We start from the raw sequence: 23,142 nt of genomic DNA, 5'->3' as shown, positions 1-23,142 counted from the left end.
CTTTGAAGAGTTTAGTATTGAACAAGGAGTGGGGTTATGGTAAAGTTTGTGTAGATTTAATCGTATCATCAAATTGCTCACTGAAATAGAAGAACATTGAAATTCTTACAAGTACAAGATAAGAGCCCAAAGCATCTCTACAGGAAAAGAAGGGCAGGTTCTTCTCATTAAAATTTACAGCCTTAGAAACCCAATTGATGGCAAAGTTGAGTCAGAATCAACCTTACAGCAGTGAACTTTGAGGGTTTTCTCCCCTAAATGAAAGACATTTTAAATCTAAAATTGAGTCGTGGGTCGTGAATCCTTAACATCACACCACTGCAAGACACCTACGCCTGTGTGGCATGGCCGGGCCTAGGAGTGTTTCTGAGCCACTATTTCCACAGAGTTTATGCAAGGTTGCAGCCCAGCCCAGATGCACTCACACCTTGGTTGGTAACAGAACCACTGCCTGTCAGGTCAAGGTGCTGTGGTTCCAGTGTGGTCAGACTGCACTAGCACCCAGACCACTAGACTGCTGCCCCACTGCCTGGAGACCGCTGCCCCACGGCCACTCTGCTATCCTGCACCAGGAGCACCAATATCACAGGTGAAGCCATTTCCTTCCCCTTCCTAGAGCCAGTATTTGAGTTACAGACCATTTGAACCTGGCCTAGTTGCAGCAGTTGTCTGGCTGAGAAGGCTGCAAATTCACAGGCCATCTCTCTTCTCAACAGAAGCAAGAATCAGAAAGAAATTCAGGCAGGGTGAGCGGCCCTTCCCTCCTCGGAAGTAGTGAGCTCCTGAGCTAAGGTTATTAGACCAAAGGCTTCAGGCATTAAAACTCTACCACAGCAATGATATGGAAGAAGCAGACTATCTCACAACCTGCACAAAACAAAAACAAGGTATCACCCAAAATAAGTGAGCATAATACAGAATCAATGTATTTTCTGAAGCCAGAAAGTCTGATGCAACTGATACAGAATTCAAAAGAACAAGGGTTGAATATTTTCAATAGGTGAGAGACAAACTCAAAAGAATTACAGGACTTTGTAAGCTAAAGCCAAAAGGAGCCTAAAAAAAACCATATCCAAGACTAGGCAGATAAAACAAACAAAGCACTAGAGGCTCTAGAAAAACAAGAAACTGCAATCCAAAATATGAGGACCAATGTTTCAGGTGCTGTTAACATGTTAGAGGGACATATGACAGAGTTGAAGAGATGAAACATGGAACCAGAGAAATTGAAGACAGAATTCTCAGCACTGATCTGCTGGAACAAAAAGAATTAAAAATGAAAGAGAAGAAAGCCTACGAATAATGTAGGACACCATCAAGAGGAATAACATGCACATAATTGGAATCCCAAAACAGGAAGAAGCAACTTAAGGCACCAAGAAAGTTGTGGAAGAATTACTAGAAGAAAACTTTCCAGGCATAATAAGGAATGAGAGAATATGTACTCAAGAAGCTGAGAGAACACCAAATAGAACAGACCCTAGAAGAAAAACACCAATGTATATATCATACTCAAATTTGCCAGAACCAAAAATTAGAAGAGAATTGTGAAAGCAGATAGGGAGAAATGAATAAGAGAGACCAAATAAGATTAAGTGCTGATTTCTCAGCAAAAAACCATGCAAAGAAGATGATAGTGGAATGACATATACCAAACACTCAAAGAATACAAGTCAACCAAGAATACTGTACCCAGCAAAAGTGTCCATCAAATATGAAGGAGCGATCAAGATATTCTCAGAAAAGCAGAACCTATGAGAGTTTATAAAAACAAGGTCAGTGTTGCAGGAAATACTGAAGATGTCACAGAAAGCAGGATGAACCAAAGTAACCAGCAACAACACCAAAAAGAACTCAACAAAATTATAGCAATAAAACCTTGCCTCTCAATAATTACACTGAATGTGAATGGTTTCAATGCACCAGTGAAAAGAAAGAGAGTAGCAGTTTGGATAAAAAACCAAAACCCATCAATATGCTGTCTACAAGAGACACACCTGAAATGTTAAGATAAGAAATAGTATAGACATAGGGTGGGGGAAAAATATACCAAGCAAATAGCAACCAGAAAAAAGCAGGAGTAGCATATTAATATCCGATAAAACATATTTCAGTGCAAAAACCATTATGAAGGACAAGGAAGGTCACTACATAATGCTTAAAGGGTCAATAGATCAAGAGGACATAACCGTAATAGCTATGCGCCAAATGAGAGAACTGTAAAATATACAAAACAAACATTAACAGAACTGAAAAAAATAGACAACACCACAACAATAGTAGGAGACTTCAATACACCACTCTAAAGAAAAGATAGAACTACCAGAAAAAACTCAACAAAGATGCTGAAGAATTAAATCACACAATAAACCAACTCCATCTCATAGATACATACTAGCTATTGCACCGGCCCAAAACCCAGTATACCTTCTTCTCCAATGTGCATGGAACATTCTCCAGAATAGATCACATTTTAGGTCACAAAGCAAGCATCAATAAATTAAAAAAGAAAACCACAGAAATAATACAAAGTATCTTCTGAGATCACAATACTAGAAAATTAGAAATCAGTAACAAGAGGGAAAAGGAGGGAAAAACCCATACATTTGAAAGCTGAACACCACCTTGCTTGAACATGAGTGGGTAGGTAGAAGAAGAAATAAAAAATAAAGATGTTTCATGAAACAAATGACAATGAAAATATAACTTACCAAAACCTCTGAGAAACAGTGAAAGCAGTTATTATAGGTCAATTTATAAAAATAAACATATCAAAAGGGAAGAAAAAGTGATAATTGATTCTTTAAACCAGTATCTACAAAAAGATGGGGGGAAAAAACCCAGAAAAATACCTTGGCACTCTAAAAAAATGAACTTATAGAAATATGAAATAGAAAAACAATTGAAACCATCAAAAAACACAGGAGTTGGTTCCTCAAAAAGTCAATAAAAAAATAAACTGCTAGCGACTAACAAAGGAAAAGAAAGAAAAGACACAAAGAATGCAAATAAGAGAGGAAAGGTTCAATGTCACAACAGAACCCACTAAAATAAAATGATTAACAATGGAATATTATAACAAACTGTACTCAAAAAGACATTAAAACCTAGGAGAAAAGAATACTTAGAAACTCATAACTTACCTAAACTGACACAGACTGAAGTAGAACACCTGAACAGACCCATTACAAAAGAAGAAAATGAACAGGTAATAAAATGACTTCTAACAAAAAAAGCCCTGGACCAGATGGTCTTACTAGCGAATTTTATCAAATACTTGGAGAACTATCACCAACTCTACCATACAGTAATTCAGAAAATAGGAAAAAATATGGAATTCTTCCAGACTTACTCTATGAAGCAAACATTTTCTTGACACCAAAATCAGATAAAGAAGCCTCAAAAATAGAAAACTATAGGACAATATCTCTCATGAACATAGATGTAAAAATCCTCAATAAGGAAGCTTTAGTAGCCTAGTGGCAAGAAGCTGCACTGCAATCCCAAAGACAAATGGTTCATATTCACCAGATACTCCACTGGAGAAGAAAAGGGCAATTTTCTTCTGTGCCAGTTGGATCCAATTCAAAAGTAAACAAAAAGAAAAAAAAATAGTCATAAAAAATGCAAAATTGGAAACATAAATAAAGGTATAAATTTTAAAAAATCCTCAATAAAATCGTGGCCAATAGAATCCAATAGTACATATAAAAAAAAATCACCATGATCAAGTGGGATTCATTAACAGGTATGCAAGGATGGTTTAACATAAGAAAAACAATCAGTGTACTTCATTCAACACATTAACAAAGCAAAGAACAAGAAACACATTATCCTATCAATTAATGCAGGAACAGCCTTTGACAAAACCCAACTTCCTTTCCTGATTAAAATACTCCAAAATAGGGCTAAAGGGGAATTTCCTCAATGTAGTAAAAAGTATATATGCAAATCTGAAAGCCAATGTGGTTCTCAATGGAGAGAGGTTAAAGGTGTTCCCTCTGAAAACAGGAACTAGGCAAAGATGCCCACCACTATCACCTCTCCGATTCAATACTGTATTGGAACGTTCAGCGACAGGAATAAGACAAGAGAAGCCAATAAGAAGTATCCAAATTGGCAAAGGGGAGGTAAAATTGTTGCTATATGCATATGATATCATAGTTGTTGTTGTTGTTATGTGCCGTCGAGTCATTTGCGACTCATAGCGACCCTATGTACAACAGCCCTAAACCGTGCTCTATCCTGTGCCAATCTCATTGCCTCCGACAAACCCATCCTGAGTACCCCAGTCACTGAATCAATCCACCTCATAGAGGGTCTTCCCCTCCTGCGCTGTCCCTCCACTCTACCCAGCATGATGTCCCTCTCTAAAGACCTGTCTCTCCTTACAACATGTCCAAAGTATGTCAGACGAAGCCCCAGAATCCTTGCCTCCAAGGAGCAGCCTGGTTTAATCCTCCTACGATGAATCTGTTTGTTTTCTTGGCAGTCCATGGTACATTCAATACTCTTCTCCAGCACCACAGCTCAAAGGCGTCAATTCTTCTATCCTCCCTAGTCATTGTCCAACTCTCTGATGCATAACAAGTGATTGCAAAAACCATGGCCTGTATAGTAAACTTAGAAAATCCTAAAAACTCAGGGAGAAACTACTGGACATAGTCGACTAATTTAGCCAAGTGGCAGGATACAAGGATGGGCAATCTCCTCCTGTGAGATTAACTGCCTCTGAAAACTCACCAGAGGATTCGCTTTGGGTTGGTTCCAATTTGAGAGTATAAAACAACAATAACAGTGGCCTAATGGTAAGGGGCTGTGTTGCCAAATCAGAGGCATGTGGTTTGAATCCACAAGCTTCTCCTGAAGGTCAGTTATGAATTGGTCCTGAAGGTCAGTTATGAATTGGTTCTGACTTGATGGTCCCCAACAACCACCACCTACCTTTAACCCATCACACACCAGCCAACCCACAAAGTTATTATACAGAACCTCCATTCTAAGTTGTGAATACTGCAAACCAGAAAAACAGCAAGTTCAGGTTGGGGTCACATGTCAGAGTCATCTGGTTTTCTTTCTTATCCCATTGTCCCATTACATTACTGTATTTTAATTTAGTTGGTTGTAGAAAGCTGAGATGACAATAATACTAGAGAAGACTTCCTCATCCAGATAATAACATCAGCACTATAAAAGCACACTTCATTAAAAAACAACATGCACAACAATATAGTTCCAAGTGTCAGCAATGAAACTGTTGCAGAATTACTTCGACTCATTTTCCACATTTCCTTTCCCTCAGTGGAACACGCCTAATCTTCACAAGGTGTTCATTTCCTGTCTCACCCAGCCATCACCTTCTGCATTTTTATTTTGTTGATCTCTCCTGTCTGAATAACCATGGGAATTACTCATTTTAAAACATGCTCTTTGCTCTCTTACCCCTTAACACAATCTCATCAGCACTGCTGCCTGTGTGTTGGATTACAGCACACACACAAGGTAATGGCTAACCACGGTCCCCTGGGACTCTATGTAATGAACTGTCCTGGTAAGAGCATCTAGAGTTAAAACTGCAGTGTGGGGTGTCAGGTTACCTAACAGCAGTTGCAAAAACTGAACATCCTTTTTTCTCTGTTCTGTCAATTTATTGAGTGTCTACCTGGCTCTCAGCAAGGCATGGGAGAAAGTTTAAACACAGCTAAAACACTTTTTATATTGAATATGTTTCAGACAAGAGTAAGATAAATGACTCACACACCACCTGTATCACCAAGCTGTTATTAAAATTCAATGAGACAAAGTATGAAAAACATTTCATTTCCAAGATGCTATGTGGTTACTAAGGTTACAGAAACGTTCTGAGTGAATACACTAGCTGAATACACCAAACTATGAAGGTTCAGGGAAGAGTTCACAAGGAGGGCTGGATAATAAGAGAAGAGCTAATGCACAACTATTGTTTTTACTCTAGGGAAGAGTAGGGAAGGCAGTTCTGATAAAATAGCAAAGATAATGGTTACAGAGGTGGGAAATAACAGTTTTGGAAGACAAGCAATTGTTCCATTTGAAGCTTAAGGTATGAACAGGGAGGGAACTGAAGAGAAGACAGAAAGAGTAAGTATAAGTAGTAAATTAGACTGGGAACTATTTAGTTGGAACAGGCCCTATATTCCATTTAAGAATAAAGGCTTCAGTATTCACTTACCAACAGTTTTCAAGACACAGATATTTGTTTAACTCATTAGTGAATATTATAGGCAGTAAAATCGTAAGCTTAGTTGAAGTGAAAAAAAGATTTAGTCTTCCCCCTGTACACTCAACAAGATGGACTGACACAGTGACTGTAGCAATGTGCTCAAGCATGCCATGGACCATGAGGATAGCATAGAGAAAGGCCAGGTTCAGATCTGTTGTTCTTAACTTATAGGATCATTATGAGTCAAAGTTGACTCAATGGCAATTAACACCATGAACCACCTGCATGCTGGAGCACTTTCCTAGTCTCCTGCATTTATACCACTGACTCAAAGGTAATGTACCTCATGACATCAATACAAACGGAAACACAGCACTATGCCATAAATTTTTAATTTTCACTAACCTTTTCGTTAACCATCAGGTTAGATTTTTAATTTTTACTAACCTTCCTCCCCCACTAACCATAATTTTTACTTTTTCTTTACCCATCAGGCTTGTTGTTGTTGTTGTTGTTATGTGCCATCGAGTCGCTTGCGACTCACAGCGACCCTATGTACAAGAGCTCTAAATGCTGTTCTATCCTGTGCCAACCTAGCCATCTCAAATGCACTTATTCCCACCGCTCCAGTCACAGAATCGATCCTTCTCACCAAAGGTCTTCCTCTCCTTCGCTTCCCCTCCACTCTGCCAAACATGATGTCCCTTTCCAAGGACCAGTCCCTCCTTGCAACATGCCCGAAATATGTCAGATGAAGCTTCAGAATCCTTGACTCCAGGGAACACTCTAGCTTCACCCTCTCCAGGACAAACCTGTTTGTTCTCCTAGCAGTCCATGGTATATTCAACACTCTTCTCCAGCACCACAGCTCAAAGGCATCAATCCTCTTTCTATCAGCCCTATTCACTGTCCAACTCTCTGATGCATAGCACATAACTGTGAAGACTATAGCCTGGATCAGGCACACCTTAGTCTCCAGCTCTGGGAGGAAATCAAGAAAATTGTACATGAAGAATGCAAAAGATCGTTACAAAGGATGAAAAAGAAGAAAAGATCAAGATGGATATCAGATGAAACTCTGAATATTGCATTAGAGTGCCGAGAAGCCAAAGCTAAAGGAAGAAACCAAGAAATCAAAGAGCTAAACAGAAAATTTCAAAAGGCAGCCCGGGACGATAAAACAAGATACTATAATGAAATGTGAAGAGAGCTGGAGTCAGAAAATCAAAAGGGCCGAACTCGTTCAGTGTTTCTTAAGCTGAAGGAGCTGAAAAACAAATTCAAACCACGGGTGGCAATACTTAAGGATACTTTGGGCAGTATATTAAATGATCCAGAAAGTATCAAGAGAAGATGGAAGGAACACACAGAGTCACTGTATCAGAAGGAACTGGCTGACACAGAAGAATTTCATGAAATGACATATGAGCAAGAGCCTACGGTGATGAAAGAGGAAGTTCAAATTGTTCTGAAGGAATTGGCAAGAAACAAGGCTCCAGGAGTTGACGGCATACCAATTGACATATTTCAAACCCATCAGGCTTAGACTTTTAATTTTTACTAACCTTTTCTTTATCCATCCTTCCTTCTAGGATCTATTAACTCTAGCTGGCATATCTATAAGCAATAAAACAATTAGATTCCAGCTTCCTGAAATTCATGTTTTAAAGTAGGTTTTCACAGGCAGTAAATTATGTGGGAGGAGAATGTCCATCTTTCTCCTGTGGAGTAGTCAATGGATTCAAACTGCATGCCTTTAGATTGGAGAGCAGTTCCTTACCACTCAGCCATCAGAACTAGTAAACTTTGTCAAGGATCATCTACAGTAGAGTCCTGGCAGCAGACTGCTTAGTGGCGGCGGGCTTGCTAACTGAAAGGGTGATGCTTTGACTGGACCAGTGGCTCCCACTGGAGAAAGATGGGGAGTCTTCTCTTATTACCTGACAGAAGGTCATTATGAATTGGAACTAACTAAACAGGAGTGAATTTGATTTGGGTTTTGTCTCTGAACAAAAGGATACTTGAATTTCAAGTACTGAGCTAATTTGATAATCATAACTGAGGAGGACCTGAAGCACTTGCTGCAGAAATTCAAGGACTGCAGCCTTCAATATGGATTGAAGGTCAATATTAAGAAAACAAAGATTCTCACCACTGGGAGAATTGGTAGCATCATGATAGATGGTGAAGAGTTTGAGACTGTTAACAGTTTTAGTTTGCTTGGCTATACAATCAAAACTCTTGGCACCAGCAGCCAGGAAATCAAGAGACAAAATGCATTGGAAAAGTCAGCTGTCAGGGACCTCTCCAGAGTACTGAAGAGCAGCAATGTCAGGCTGGAGATGAAGGTGTGCCTAATCCAGGCCATAGTCTTTGCAATTGCATGCTATGTGTCAGAGGGCTTGACAGTGACCAGGGATGATAGAAAGAGAATTGATGCTTTTGAGCTGTAGTGCTGGAGAGGAGTGTTGACTATCCCATGGGCTGCTAGGAGAAGAAACAGGTTTGTCCTGGAGAGGGTGAAACCGGGCTGCTCCTTGGAGGCAAGGATTCTGAAGCTTCGTCTGACGTACTTTGGATATGTTGCAAGGAGGGATCAGTCCTTGGAGAGGGACATCATGTTTGGGAGGGTGAAGGGACAGCGCAAGAGTTGAAATGGATCGATTCAGTGACTGGGCTAATGGGAGTAAGTATGTCGGAGACAGTGAGGCTGGCACAGGATAGAGCGGAGTTTAGGGCTGTTGTACATAGGGTCACTATGAGTTGCCAGTGACTCAACAGCACATAACAACAACAAGCAACAAAAGTCTACTATCTCCAATATATTGTTTATAATTGGTTGCCACCTTCTAGGCTTGCTTTTCTTCTGTGGACCATATCAAAGTGAATTCACCTTTCAATCTGTATCTCCATTTGTGGAATGAATGGTTGAATCAGATGACCTGACAATATCCTGTCTCATTCTAAAATACAGTTTTACCTATACTTCTGCATGGGATCATGTTGTTATTATTTGTAGAGTTATAACTGACCCATAGCTGACCCTCCAGTTTTTCAGAGGCAGCTAATTGCATAGAAGGAGACTGCCCATCTTTCTCCTTCAGAGCAGCTGGTGGCCTTGAACCATATACCTTCAGGATTGCAGCACAGTTTCCTGCCACTAGGTCACCAGAGCTCCTTGAGACCACTGTGTCAAAAAAAAAAATAAGATTTTTTTTTATATTCCATCGTGGACCCTTAGGTAATGAAAATGGTTGAACTACAGACATATGACAAAGTATTTAGATGAACAGAGATTTCTCAACATAGGTCAAACTCCTATAATCACGAGGAAAATGAAACAAATATATTCATTTCAATGATAATGTAGTTGTGTTCTGTTGAGTCGACTGTGACTCATATATAGGACAGAGTAGAAGTGCTCCATTAGGTTGCTTAGGATGAAATTTTTATGAGCACATGACTTAGGTATCCTAGTGCTGCTATAATGGATACCAAAACTGGATGGCTTTAACAGAAACTCTCTCTTATAAGTCCAAATTCCCTTATAAGTCCAAATTTAGAGTATCAGCTTTAAAAGAAGGTCTGATCTTTAAGTTGTTCTAAACAAAATAATACAAGCCAAAATACGTTCTGCTGGCACTGAGCTGCTTTTGAGTTACAGTGACCCTCCATCAGATTTCTAAGGCCATAAGTCTTTACAGGAGGACTCTGCTCAGCCTTCTTTACAGAAGCTAGTGGGTTTGAACTGCTGACTTTGAGATTAGCTGCACAACACATAATCTACTATGCTACCGGAGCCCCATTTAAGCTACATAGCAAGGAAAAATAGAAAAGCATTTACTCTTTTCCAACGCCTCAAGTTACCACATTCATTTTTCAATTAAAAGGTTTGAGGTCTGGGTCTACTAAGTGCTCTAAATACCAGCATCTCAGCAATAAACTATAATAAAATGAAGATGAAAAGTTATAAGAAAGGCTCTAATTTATAGGATACACAGTAGAAGCATTGAAAATTAAAGCCATAACCCTTAAACCTATAAGCACTTCTGGAAGGAGTCCCCTGGATTTAACTGGATGCCATGAAAGCAAACAGATGCTAATTTAGTAAAAACAGCAATCATTTCTGGACTTTCCACATTACAACAGTTTGATTAAAAAACAGAAGCTGAAAATATTTTATAAGAAGGAATCTATAATTCTTTTTTTTTAAATCTATAATTCTTAATAGAAGATGTCGACAGGTGTTTAAGTGTGCCTGAAGCAGGTAATAATAGTAACAAGGAGTCAGAATTAACAGCATTCAAAAACTAGATCTCTGGAATTTTCGTTTATGTTTCTAATATAAGTTTTATACCAACATAATCCTATATGCCAGTCCAAATATATACAGAAAAATTACTGTTTGGACACAAATGTTCAAAGTATTCAAATTGGTTAAGGAGATGCCATTTGGAAAATAAAAATCTCATTCATTTGTTTAATTTTAAGGGTGTTAGGCAAAAAACTCAGAGGCACTTAGAGACAAGGATATAAAGAATCCCTTTGCTCACAACTTTCCTATAAATCTCTCATCTGGCTGAATACAATTTACTCACACTGAGCAACTCAAGGGGGAGCTAAAAAACCCCAAGAATTGCCTGTGTGGCTGCAAAGAAAGAAAAAAAATGAGAATGAGCAAAAGGATTCAAGTCACAAGGCTTGGAAGCCTGTCTGGCCAGCCCTTTATTTACAAGGACAAATGACTGACTGCCTTATACATCTGGTCACAAAAAAGGTGGCAGATCTTTAAAGAGAATGTTTCCACGCTCATGAAAATCAAATGCCCATGAAATGACTATGATCTAGGTCCAGAAAGATCTGATTTTGGACACATCGTAATTTTTTGGGACTCTCTGATTTTGGTCTCTGAAACAAATCAGAATGAATCAGATAAAAAGGCAATTCCTGGATTTCAGTCAGGACCTTGCACAAAAATGAACTTAAACACACAAAAATCAGGAAAATGGGGAAAACAGCATTAACAGTTCTCTAGGTTCCAATAATTCCACTACAGAAACTATCTGACTATCTTTTAGAGATTATAAAAGCCTTGTCCTGGACAGGCCAGGAAGTTTCAAAAGTGCCTGCCAATTACCCCACCCCCTATTTCTTCTTCTGAGGAAAAAGAAAAGCTTCAGACTGACTTTATGGCTAGAAATAGCCACATGCTCTGGCAAGCGAACTCCTTGTTCAATGTTTATTTCACATACCTATTCTAGCTGTATTACCTACAAGCCACAGTTAGGTAGCACAATAACCAATAAACTTCATTTCAGAAATCAATTTCAAATCTACTTTTTGGCTCTCAGTGAAAGAAGAAGTGAGGAGAAAAAGAACAGCGCAGCTGGACTCTGGTTACATTCCTTCGTGTTTTGTGGTCTGAGCCTCAAAGTGAAAAGCAGCAAAGATTTTGGAGTTTCCCTTTATGATGTGCAGGTGCACAAGTAATGGTTTCATCGAGGCATCAGGCCAGATTAGTGTTTCAAATAGAGCAGACAAAAGAAAAAGGGGGGGAAAAAGGAAATTTCCCTCCCCATTTTTTTCCAACAATAGTGGCCAAGCAGAACTTTGAACTCTAATATCTCACATGTCAATATTCAGATGAGACAGGTAATCAGAGAGCACAGAGGTGGAGGAGTCCTGGTGTTATTACATTAAGCATAAGTGGTCCAATGAGTCACCAATTAATATTTTCCATCTTCCATGAAGACCTGATCCCATCTAATACCCTGTCAAAATTTATGACAAAATTAACACAATCTATTCTTTCAGTGTCTTGAGTGGTTGATTCAAACAGCAAGAAAATCAACTAACACATTCATGCATCTTTGTTATTCCAAAAAAGGTTTTAAATGTTTTATACAAGTACATAAATTCAGATAAAATATTTAATAGCTCATCCAATCTAAAACACCATCTGTTGTGAAAGGCATTAGTAACTTAATAATTGACATGTTCCACTAACAGATGCAGCCCTGGACATGTCCACCAGGCTATCTGCTAAGAAATCTGAAAAGCAGGAACCTGGTGAACTGACAGGAAGAGATCTATATTTATTCCCATTCATATAAAGATGATCCAACAGAATGTGGAAATTATCGAACAATAAATACCATTAATATCACATGCAATAAAAGTACTGGTGAAGGTTATTAAAAACGGAGTAAACAGTACACTAACAGAGAACTTTCAGAAATCCAAGCTGGGTTTAGAAGAGGCCTTGACATCAGGGATATCATTGCTGATGTCCTGTGGATCTTGACATAAAGCAGAGAATACTAGAAGGCTGCCTATGTTTTATTGACTATGAAAAGGTATTTGATTGTGTGGATCACAAAAAATTCTAGTTAACATTGAGAAGAATGGGAATCCCAAAACTCTTAATGATGCTTAGAAAAGTACTGAATATCCCATCAACTGCTAGGAGAACAAACAGGTTTGTACTAGAGAGGGTGAGACTTGGCTGCTCCCTGGAGGCAAGGATTCTGGGGCTCTGTCTGACATATGGACATGTTGCAACGTGGGACCCTTATTTGGAGACGTGTCACGTTTGGGAGGATGGAGGGACAGTACAAGAGAGGAAGATCCTCGAGGAAATGGATTCATTCAGTGACTAGGTTAATGGGGGTAGAGACAATAAGACTGGCACAAGATAGAGCAGGGTTTAGGGCTGTTGTACATAGGGTTGCAACTCGATGGCACATAATAACAATATCAAGAAAAAAAAAGCCTTCATCACTAGGGAAACAGGCAACATCCTGAGAAAAGATGGAAGTTGCTAATGATTTCATCTTACTTAGATCCATAATCTAATCTATTGGTACCAGTGGTCAAGAATTCAAAAGATGAGTCACACTGGGAAATAATCAGGACCATTTCAGATTACTAAAGAGCAATTATGTGAGTTTAAAGACTAAGGTGCATCTGATCCAAGCTACGGTTTTCTCAATTACTTGCTGTGCATCTGAAAGTTGGACAGTGATTAAGGATGACATAAAAATGGACTCCTCTCAGTTGTAGTGTTTGAGAAGAATACTGACTATTCCATGGACTGCCAAGAGAGCAAGAAGGTCTGTTTATTGGGCGATTCTCCCAGGCAAGGTGGGAAGGCCAGCTAGGTTTAGACGTTTTCTTTTTGGCAGCCAGGAGAACTATTGGAATTGCACTTTTGCGAATTTATAATCTTTATCCTTCTCCTTTTACTTTAGGATGGATTTATTAATTCTAATGTGGCTGACTCTGAGAAGAATGGGAATCCCAGAAAACTTGATCATTCTAATGCGAAAACTATACTTGGAAAAGGAGGCAGTCGTCAGAACAGAGCAAGGGAATACTGCATGGTTCAAGATTGGGAAGGGCGTACGCCAGGGATGCATCCTATCTCCATACCTTTTCAACCTGTATGCAGAACAGATTATCCGGGAGGCTGGGCTCTATGAGGAGAAATGTGGGGTCAAGATTGGTGGACGATCTATCAACAATCTGCGTTATGCAGATGACACAAGCCTGTTTGCTGAAACTGAGGAGGACCTGAAGCACCTGCTGCAGAGGGTCAAGGACTGCAGCCTCCAATATGTATTGAAGCTCAATGTCAAGAAGACAAAGATTCTCACCACCGGACCAATTGGCAGCATCAGGATGGATGGTGAAGAGATTGAGACTGTTCACAGCTTTAGTTTGGTTGGCTCCACAGTCAACACTCTTGGCACCAGTAGCCAGGAAATTAAAAGGCGCATTGCCATGGGAAAGTCTGCTGATAGGGACCTCTCCAAAGTACTGAAGAGCAATGGTGTCTCTTTGGAGACTAAGGTGCATCTGATACAGGCCATGGTCTTTGCTATCACTTGTTATGCATCAGAGAGTTGGACAATGACCAAGGAGGATAAAAGGAGAATTGATGCCTTTGAGCTGTGGTGCTGGAGAAGAGTACTGAGAGTACCATAGACTGCTAGGAAACCAAACAGATTCATCTTGGAAAGGGTTAAACCGGGTGGTTCCTTGGAGGCAAGGATTCTGAGGCTCCGTCTAACATACTTTGGACTTGTTGTGAGGAGAGACCGGTCCTTGGAGATGCACATCATGCCTGGGAGGGTGGAGGGACAGCGCAGGAGAGGAAGACCCTCTATGAGGTGGACTGATTCAGTGACTGGGATAATCGGGATGGGAGTGTCAGAGACAGTGCGACTGGCACAGGATAGAGCAGATTTTAGAGCTGTTGTACATAGGGTCGCTATGAGTTACAAGCGACTCGACAGCACATAACAACAACAACAACAAATGTGCACATTTTGATATTTTAGAATTGCTTAAGGTGAGTTACAACTTATAATTAATAGCATATCATCTGTGTTTCTCCTTCTTAGGAAGCTCTGGTAGTTTAATCCATTCTGAATCATAGTGCTGTTGCTGCTGTTAGTCCATTACAATTCACAGTGACCCTATGAACAATGATCTGAATCCTTCCCTGTCCTGTGCCATCCTCACCATCTCTGACACACTTGTGTTCATTGTTACAGTCATTGGGTCAATCCCTTCTGCCAAGGAATTCAAAAGTGTGTGTACATAGAAAACCCCAAGGACTCAAGAAAAAAACTGGTAGACTTAGTGGACCAATTTAGTAGAGTAGTAGGATACAAGATCAATATACAAAAGTCAGTGGGCTTCCTCTACAGAAGCAGAGAAAACACAGGTAAGTTCACCAAGAAAACTATCATTTAATATCTTAACCACAGATCGAGATACTTGGGAATAAGCTTAACTAGAGACACAAAAGACCTTTATAAAGAAAACTATAAAATACTTCTTAGAGAAGCAATAAAAGACCTAAATAAAAGGAAAAATGTTCCCTGTTCATGGTAAGAAGACTCAACATACTGAAAATGACAATTCTACTAAAAGCAATCTACATGTTTAATGCAATCTCAATACAGATACCAAACTCAATTTTTAAGATGATTAAAAGGAAATTGTGACGTTTATTTGGAGAGGAAAGAGACCTCCAATAAGCAAAGCACTTCTGAAAAACAAAAATGAAGTGAAAGGTATAGCATTCCCTAATCTCAAAACCTACTCTATACCTGTAATAAACAAAACAGCATGGTACTTGTACAAGACAAGCACATATACCAATGCAACAGAACCGAGGACCCAGAAATTAACCCATCAATCTATGATCAACTGATATGCAACAAGGAAACAAAGCCTATCGAATCACAACCTTTTCAACAAATGGTGCTGGCAAAACTGGACTGATATCTGCAGAAAGCTAAAACAAAATCCACATCTCACACCACACACAAAAATCAACTCAAGTTGAGCCAGACACCTAGGGGTAAAGCCCCAAACCATAAAGATTATAAGAAACAAAATGGGACTTAACAACACAGAGAGAGACCAGTTGGCCTAGTGAATCGAAAGTGATGCTACCAAGCCAAAGACGGGTGACTCTAATCCGCAGCCCTAAGGCCCGTTTTTCATTGTTTTTGCTCAAACAGTCTTCCAGGTTATATAGCTCTGGTGTGTCCACTTGCCGTACAGAGGTAACTTGTGGTCACTGTGAAGTGGAACACTGTGACCCTGCCGTGTCAAATGTGAGAATGGTTACCCATGGTAGACAGTGTTTAGTGGCGCTCTCCAGTTGAAACAAGCTTGGAAGCAGGAATGGCACACACTTCCATAAATAGCTTGCCTCAGGAAACCCTACGAACCTGGTGAAAGGATGAAAGTCACACACGCATGTGTCGAGGACTTTCATTCAGAGGGTCGCTATGAGTCGCCAACGACTCAACAGCACTTAACAACAACAACAACATATCAGACAAGGGTCTCATAACAAAAATTTCTCGAATACTCCTGGGCCTCCACAAGAAAAAGACTGATAATTCAATTTCAAAATGGGCAAAAGACATGGAAAGAATTTTGACAGAGGAAAATATTCAGATGTCCAACAAACACATGGAAATGCTCAAAATCATTGCCAAATCATAACCACAATAAGATACCATCTTAACCCAGTCACAGTAGCAAAGTTAATATGACAATAAGTAATAAATGTTGGAGAGGATGTGGAGAGATAGGAATGCTCACACATTGTTGGTGGGATTATAAAACTGCACAAGCACTCTGGAAGGCAGTGTGGCCATTTCCTCAAAATGCGGAACATAGAAACTCTGTATGATTCAGCTATTCCACTACTAAGAATATGTTGTTGTTGTTTGATGCTGTCGAGTCGTAGACGACTCATAGCGACCCTATGAACGAACAGCCTGAACACTGTTCGTACATAGAGTTTCCAGAGGCAAGCCATTTCGGAAGTGGATGCCGCTCCTGCTTCCCCCAAGGAAATCAGAACTGAGACACAAATGGAGATTTGTAAACCAATGTTTATAGCAGCGTATTCACCATTGCAAGAACATGGAAACAGCCCAAATTTCCAAGTACAATCGAATGGATTGAGAAATTCTGGTACATTCACACAATGGAGCAACGACTTTGAAAAATACTATGTAACTTGGGCAAAGGACTTTAACAGACATTTCTCCAAAATATACATATTTAAATGGCCAACAGACATTTGAAAAGATGCTCAACATCACTGGTCATTGTTGTTGGTATTGTTAGGTGCTTCCAAGCTGACCATATGTTATGAAACCCAGCCTGATCCTGCGACATCTCATGATCTCTACTGTCTTAAGCCCACCAGGGCCACAATCACAGCAATGTCTGATGTCTCCCATGGCTGAGTCTGGAATATCATTAGTCACTTAAAAAAAAATAAAATTTCAAACTCACTGCTGTCAAGTAGTTCTGACTCACAGCAACCCTCCATCTGGTTTCCAAAGCTGTAAATTGTAATGGGAGGAGACTGACCATTTTTCTCCCATGGAGCTGCTGGTGGATCCAAATGGCCAGAGATACTTGGTCTTCGGATTAGCCGCACAACTAACTACTCAGTGTGCCACCAGAGCTACCTCTTTAGTCATTCTGACTTTCTTATTACTGTTGAGTCAGAACCAACTCATAGCTGACCCACAATGCCTTTTCAGAAGCTGGAAATTGAACAGGAGATTGCTCATCTTTGTCCCGCAGAGCAGCTGTGAATTCAAACTCCTGCCCTTTGGGTTGGCAGTGCAACTCCTTACCCATTAGACCTCTCCCCGTTAGTCCTTGCTATGTTGTTGTTAGGTGCTGTCAAGTAGGACTCATCGTAACCCTATAAACAACAGATTAAAATCCTGTCATGTCCTGTGTATTCCCATCACCTCTGACACACTTGAGTCCAATGCTGCAGTCACTGTGTCAATCCATCTCCTTGAGGGTCTTCCTCTCTTTCACTCTCTTGTCCACATTTCCCAGTATGCTGTTTCTGTCTAAGGAACAGCCTCTTCTAGCAGCATTCCAAAGTATGGAAATGTAAATCAACACATCAACTGGATATTACTTCATCCCCACTCAGACGGCTATGATCAGAAAAAAGAAAACGGTATCTGCTGAGCAGGATGTGAAGAAACTAGAAAACTCATTCATTGCCAGTGGGAATGTAAAATGGTGTGGTTACTGAGGAAAATAGTTCAGGGGTTTCTCAAAAAGTTAAACAGAATTAGCATAAAACTCTGTCATTTTACTCTTCAGTATACATCCAAAAAAACTAAAAGCAGGCATCCAAATACTTACACAAGAGTGTTTACAGAAACACTAATCTTAATATTTAAAAGGTAGAAGCAATCCAACTACCCACCAGCAGATCAGTGGATAAATATAATGTGGCATATATACACAATAGAGTACTACACAGTAATAAAGAAGAAAGACATACTAATACATGCTAGAGTAAAGATGAATCTCAAAAGCATTATGCTAAATATAAGAAACAAGATTAAATAGATATATGATTCTATTTACATGAAATATTCCAAATAGGTAAATCAACATAGACAAAAGCAAACTGGTGATGGCCAGCACTTAGGGAGACTACAGAGTACAGACAATTTAACAGGTGTGAGTTTTTCTCTAAGGGAATGAAAATATTTCATGAAAAAGATTTTCAACTTGAAGATAGTATTAAATGTCACTGAATTGTGTATCTGAAAATTATTAAGCTAATACTATGTGAATTTAATAATAAAAGGTAATGGACTTGAGTATATCAGAAAGTATGAGAATAAGGCAAGCTTCAGATCTGTTGTTCAGAGTCATTATATGTTGTAATCAAATTGACAGCACCTAACAGAGTACAATCCCTTTTATCAAACATATCAGATTCTACTTAAATTCCCTTGAAATTTAATGAATACTTAAATTTTCAATTTATTCAATTTAAAGTTTCCTAAAATTCTTTTTAATAAGCAATGACTTAGAGGGTTACACGTGTTGGCAATCTTCACCCCTATGCTGAGAACCACTGTTTATCAGACACAGTAGTGTAATCTTTCACTGGGGCCTACCTCTCATGCCTTTTTATTTCTTGCTATACCTTATTTTGCTTCCTAAACTACAGTGATATTTAACTGCTTGTAGTTCCCTGAGTAACATGGGAGTAGCTCCTTTCTATAAGCCATGAAACACAACAATCTTATGACCTATAAAAGTGGTTCATAAGCAGGACAGCACTTTGGAATCACTTGAGGAGCACTGAAAAATTAATTTAAAAACCTGTCCAGAACCTCACTCACAGAATCAGAATTTCTGGAGAAAAGACTAGAAATTCAAGGACCAAAAGTTTACTTTTAAACATTCTCACAGTGAATTTAATGTATAGGAAGAAAAACTGCTATGAAATCCATTCTAGCTCACAATGACCTTATAGGATCTACAACTGCCCTACAGATGGCTTTCTTATGCAAAGTTCTGGTAGGTATGCACCACTGACCTTCTAGTTAGTGGCCAAACACTTTAATCCCTGTGCCACCAGTGCTCTTTGTGCTCAGTCAGGCTTGAGAATAATTTACCTAGAATATTTTACACTCACTGTCTTTTGCCATAATGCAATATTTCCTAAACTCCAATCACTCACAGATCACCTTTGGGAAGTTGTGCTTTTCTAGAAACTCAGGATTTCATTTGAAGCTTCAAATTTATTAGTGTAAAATTGTTCATTAGTTCTTCTTAACTTTAACCATACTGTTGTTATGTGCTGTCGAGTTGAAACCTATTCATGTCTGATACCCATCCCCTCCCCCCAGGTTTCCAGAGGCTGTAAACTGCACAGGAGGAGATTGCTTGTATTTATCATTCCACGGAGCAGCTTGGGGATTCAAACTGTGCACCTTTGGGTTCGCAGCACAACTCCTTAAAATTGTAGTGAAATCTTTTCTTCATTCCTCACATCACTATAATTTTCCCTTGTCTCTTTTGTTTCTAAATTAATCCTCTTTTGGGCTTTCTAACTTTTACAAGAATTTTAACTTTTATTATTTTTTTTCCATTGGATAGTTGTCCATTTAATCTTTCCTAGGGACAGCTCTGGGTTGGTTCCAACTGGAAAGTACTCAACAACAACAAAAACAAAGCAAGGGGTCAGTACACCTCCCTGCTCCTTAAGCCAACAACTCTTTTCCGCTCATCCACACATCTATGTATGCTAGGAGGGTAGCACTGAAGGAACACATCCAAGCTCAGCCTGTTTCTCCATTGTTGTATTCCTCCCACTTCCACTCTTGCAGATCCAGGAAATCACTATGAGTAAGCATACTCCAACTTCAAGTCTTGGCAGTGGGCTCTCATGGGCACCAACCTTAACCTGGCTCTGAAGCCAAACAGTTTGTTCTAATTTTGAAAAACAAAACAAAACAAAAAAAAGTCTTTTCACTGGTGTGTTAATGTGTATGTCCTTTCCTTATAAGAGTTTAGGGTTTTAGGGAGCTCTGGTGGCCTAGTGGCAAGAAGCTGCACTGCAATCCCAGAGGTATATGGTTTGAATCCACCAGATGCTCTGCTGGAGAAGGAGGGGCAATCTCCTCCTGTACCAGTCAGATCTGATTTGACGGTACACACACACACACACACAAATAATAAAATGAAATAATGAAATGAAATTAAATGAAAGAAATAAAATAAAATAAAAAGAGTTTGGGGTTTTATTAAGCGTTAAATAAAAATACGACTTTGAGGATTAAGGGGCACCTGACTCAAGCCATAGTATTTTCAATCACTTCCTACATATGGGAAAGAGGAAAACAATGATTAAAGAAGAATTAAACCATTTGAATGATGGTGTTAGTGAAGAATAGTGCATCACAGACTGCACAGACTGTCAGAAGAGCAAACAAATCTGCCATGGAATAAGGACTGCCAGAATGTTTCTTAAAAGAAAAGACAGTGAGGGACAAGAAGAGGAAGACCCCTAAAGAGATGGGTTGACGTAGTGTCTGCAACAATGGACTCAAATATACAAACTGTGAGGCCAGCAAAGAATCAGGAATTGTTTTGTTCTGTTGTACATAGATTGGTGAGTCAGCATCAACTTGAGAGCAGCTAACAACAACAATATAAATGATTTATTTATCACTTTCAGTCAGACCTTAGTACGTTTTAACTCCCTTTGCTTCATCTGATTTTTTGTGCTAAAGTCATACACTATCATTCTATACATATTTTAAAGACATTAGTATAATTAATTTTTATCCCTTTGATTTCTCTTCCTTCCTTCCTGCATTTCCATCTGTCCATGTGAGACCACTTTTATTGTGTTTGAAGAACTCCTTTTATTATTTCCTAGTGCCAATATGCCAGTATAAATTCTCTCATTTTGTAGTAATTATGTTTAATTTTACCCTCACTTTTGAGGATATTTTCACTGGATATAAAGTTCCCAACTGGCAGTTATTTTCTTTCAACACCTTCAAATTGTTCAGTACATTTACTAATTTTCATTGTTTCTACTAAGTGGAGTGGCATACATTTCCTAAACAACATGCCTCTGGAAACTATGAACTTTGAGAAATGATGGTAGTTATAGAAAGACTTCAGGTCTTTTATTCATAAGGTTGCTATGAGTCATGCTTGATTTGATGGCAATCATCAACAACAACAACATCAACTAAGAAATTGGGTTTCAATCTTATTACTGTTATTTTGAAGCAAATTAATGATTTTCCCCTCAAAGGCATACAGTTTGAATCCACCATCTGCTCCATAGGAGAAGGATGGACAATCTCCTCCTATGTGATTAACTGCCTCTGAAAACTGACTGCAGGATCAGCTATGAATTGTTCCAACTCAATAGCACATAACAACAGTTAACAATGATTTTTCTCTGGCTGCTTCTATTATTTCTATGTTTCCAGTTCTTTCAGAAGAATTTCCCTAATATATTTTCTTTGTCTTTATTCTGCTTTGTATTTAGAACTTCTTGAATTTGTGTTCTCTTTTGGGAATCTGAAAAATCCAGCCATTATCTCTTAAAACACCGTACTTTCCTCGTGGTCTCTTTTCTCCTTCTGTGATTCAATTATATATATGTTAGACCTTTTAATTGTGTACCAGATGTTTAATACTTTTCTATACATTCCATTACTTTTCGGGTTTTTTAATGATTTATGCTGATTTATTTTTCAATTCACTAAATCTACTCTTTAGCTACATCCAATCTGCTGTTAAATCATTCCTCCATTTCCTAATCTTCCCTTTTAGAAATCCTTTAATTATAATACTTGTTGACAGGTAGCAAGTACTACATCAATACTTATAGTGTTATTATTGTTGTTCAGGTGCTGGTGAGTTGACTATGACTCATAGCAGTCCTATGAACAACACATCTGAACCCTGCCCTATCCTGCACCATCTTCACATCCACTGTGGTATTCACTGTGTCAGTTCTCTCTTTGGATGACCTTCTGTTTTTCCCAGCATAATGTCTCTCTCCAGAATCTGGTTTCTCTTAAAAATACGGTCGAAGTAAGTGAAAGTAGTTTATCCCCAAAAGGTAAAATGAAAGCAAATTACATTTAAATGAGTCATTCTGGTAACATTAATAAGTTTTGGAAACGAAGTAGATAGACAGCTAAAATCGGAATTAATGACTTTATTCTGTTCAATAGAAAGGAAGCCTTTACTAAGATTACAAAAAAATTGCAACAATCTAAGTCATATTTTATATTTTTAATATCCCTTATTTCACAGGAGCTCAATGTCAAAGCATAAAAATAGAGATACTTACTCTCTCTCTTTCTCAGTCAGCTTGTCATTAATATTATCTTTGATTGTTGATCTAGATCCTTTATGAATTATAGGGTATCTGAGGGGCACTTGTAGGAAAAAGGAAATCATTGAGACCAAATGTGCAGTATAACCAAGGGCAACAGCAATGCTTCCATCATCTTTTGCTGTAAATCAAAAAGCAGAGGAAAAAACAAGAGTTTAAACATACAACTTTTGCATAGTAAAAATTTTAAAAGAAAATTTATAAATGATAAATAATCATTTCTCTAAAATATATTAAAAAGCATATTTTAATAAGACTTAAGTTTTATCTACTATATTTTAAAATAATTTCCCAGAGATTAATGTGATATGATGAACACTATATGTTACCTTAAAAACAAATTTTGAAAACTGAGAAAAAACTATGATCACTACATTGGAACAGATGAAGGAAAGATCTGTTTAAAATGAAGATCTGATTAGGCATTATTTGTATGACAATAGTCCAGAATAAGAGGTCCATAGAAAAGTGGACTTTTAAAAAGTGAACTGGGGGAGTTGGGAGGAAAATGTGCAACAATGTATGAATGAATGAATGAATGAAAAGACAACTTTTCTATAAACTTTGGTTAAAATCACAATTAAAAAATAATGAAAAAAAATTAAAAAAATCAAATTTTGAGAACATTCAAGTATCTATTAATTTCTCAGAATTTTTCTGGTAATACATGAGTTTATCACAGAATGTGAAAATTATTTTA

At 38.5% G+C, this 23,142-nt stretch overlaps 1 protein-coding gene across 1 annotated transcript in view; it reads right to left on the bottom strand.

Annotated features, from left to right (window-relative positions):
- Positions 1 to 23,142, bottom strand: part of UVRAG (UV radiation resistance associated) — a 349,759-nt gene that overhangs the window by 130,174 nt on the left and 196,443 nt on the right. Inside the window, exon 12 of the mRNA XM_006882863.1 lies at positions 22,398 to 22,563. Within this exon, the coding sequence (XP_006882925.1) occupies positions 22,398 to 22,563 (166 nt within the window). The remainder of the gene's footprint in view (positions 1 to 22,397; positions 22,564 to 23,142) is intronic.

This window comes from Elephantulus edwardii, unplaced genomic scaffold, assembly GCF_000299155.1.
Source record: "Elephantulus edwardii isolate Elephantulus edwardi_28Jun2011 unplaced genomic scaffold, EleEdw1.0 scaffold00025, whole genome shotgun sequence".
NCBI classification, from domain to species: Eukaryota; Metazoa; Chordata; class Mammalia; order Macroscelidea; family Macroscelididae; genus Elephantulus; species Elephantulus edwardii.
Note: the sequence above shows the minus strand (reverse complement) of the source record. Positions and strands in the feature narration are given on the sequence as shown.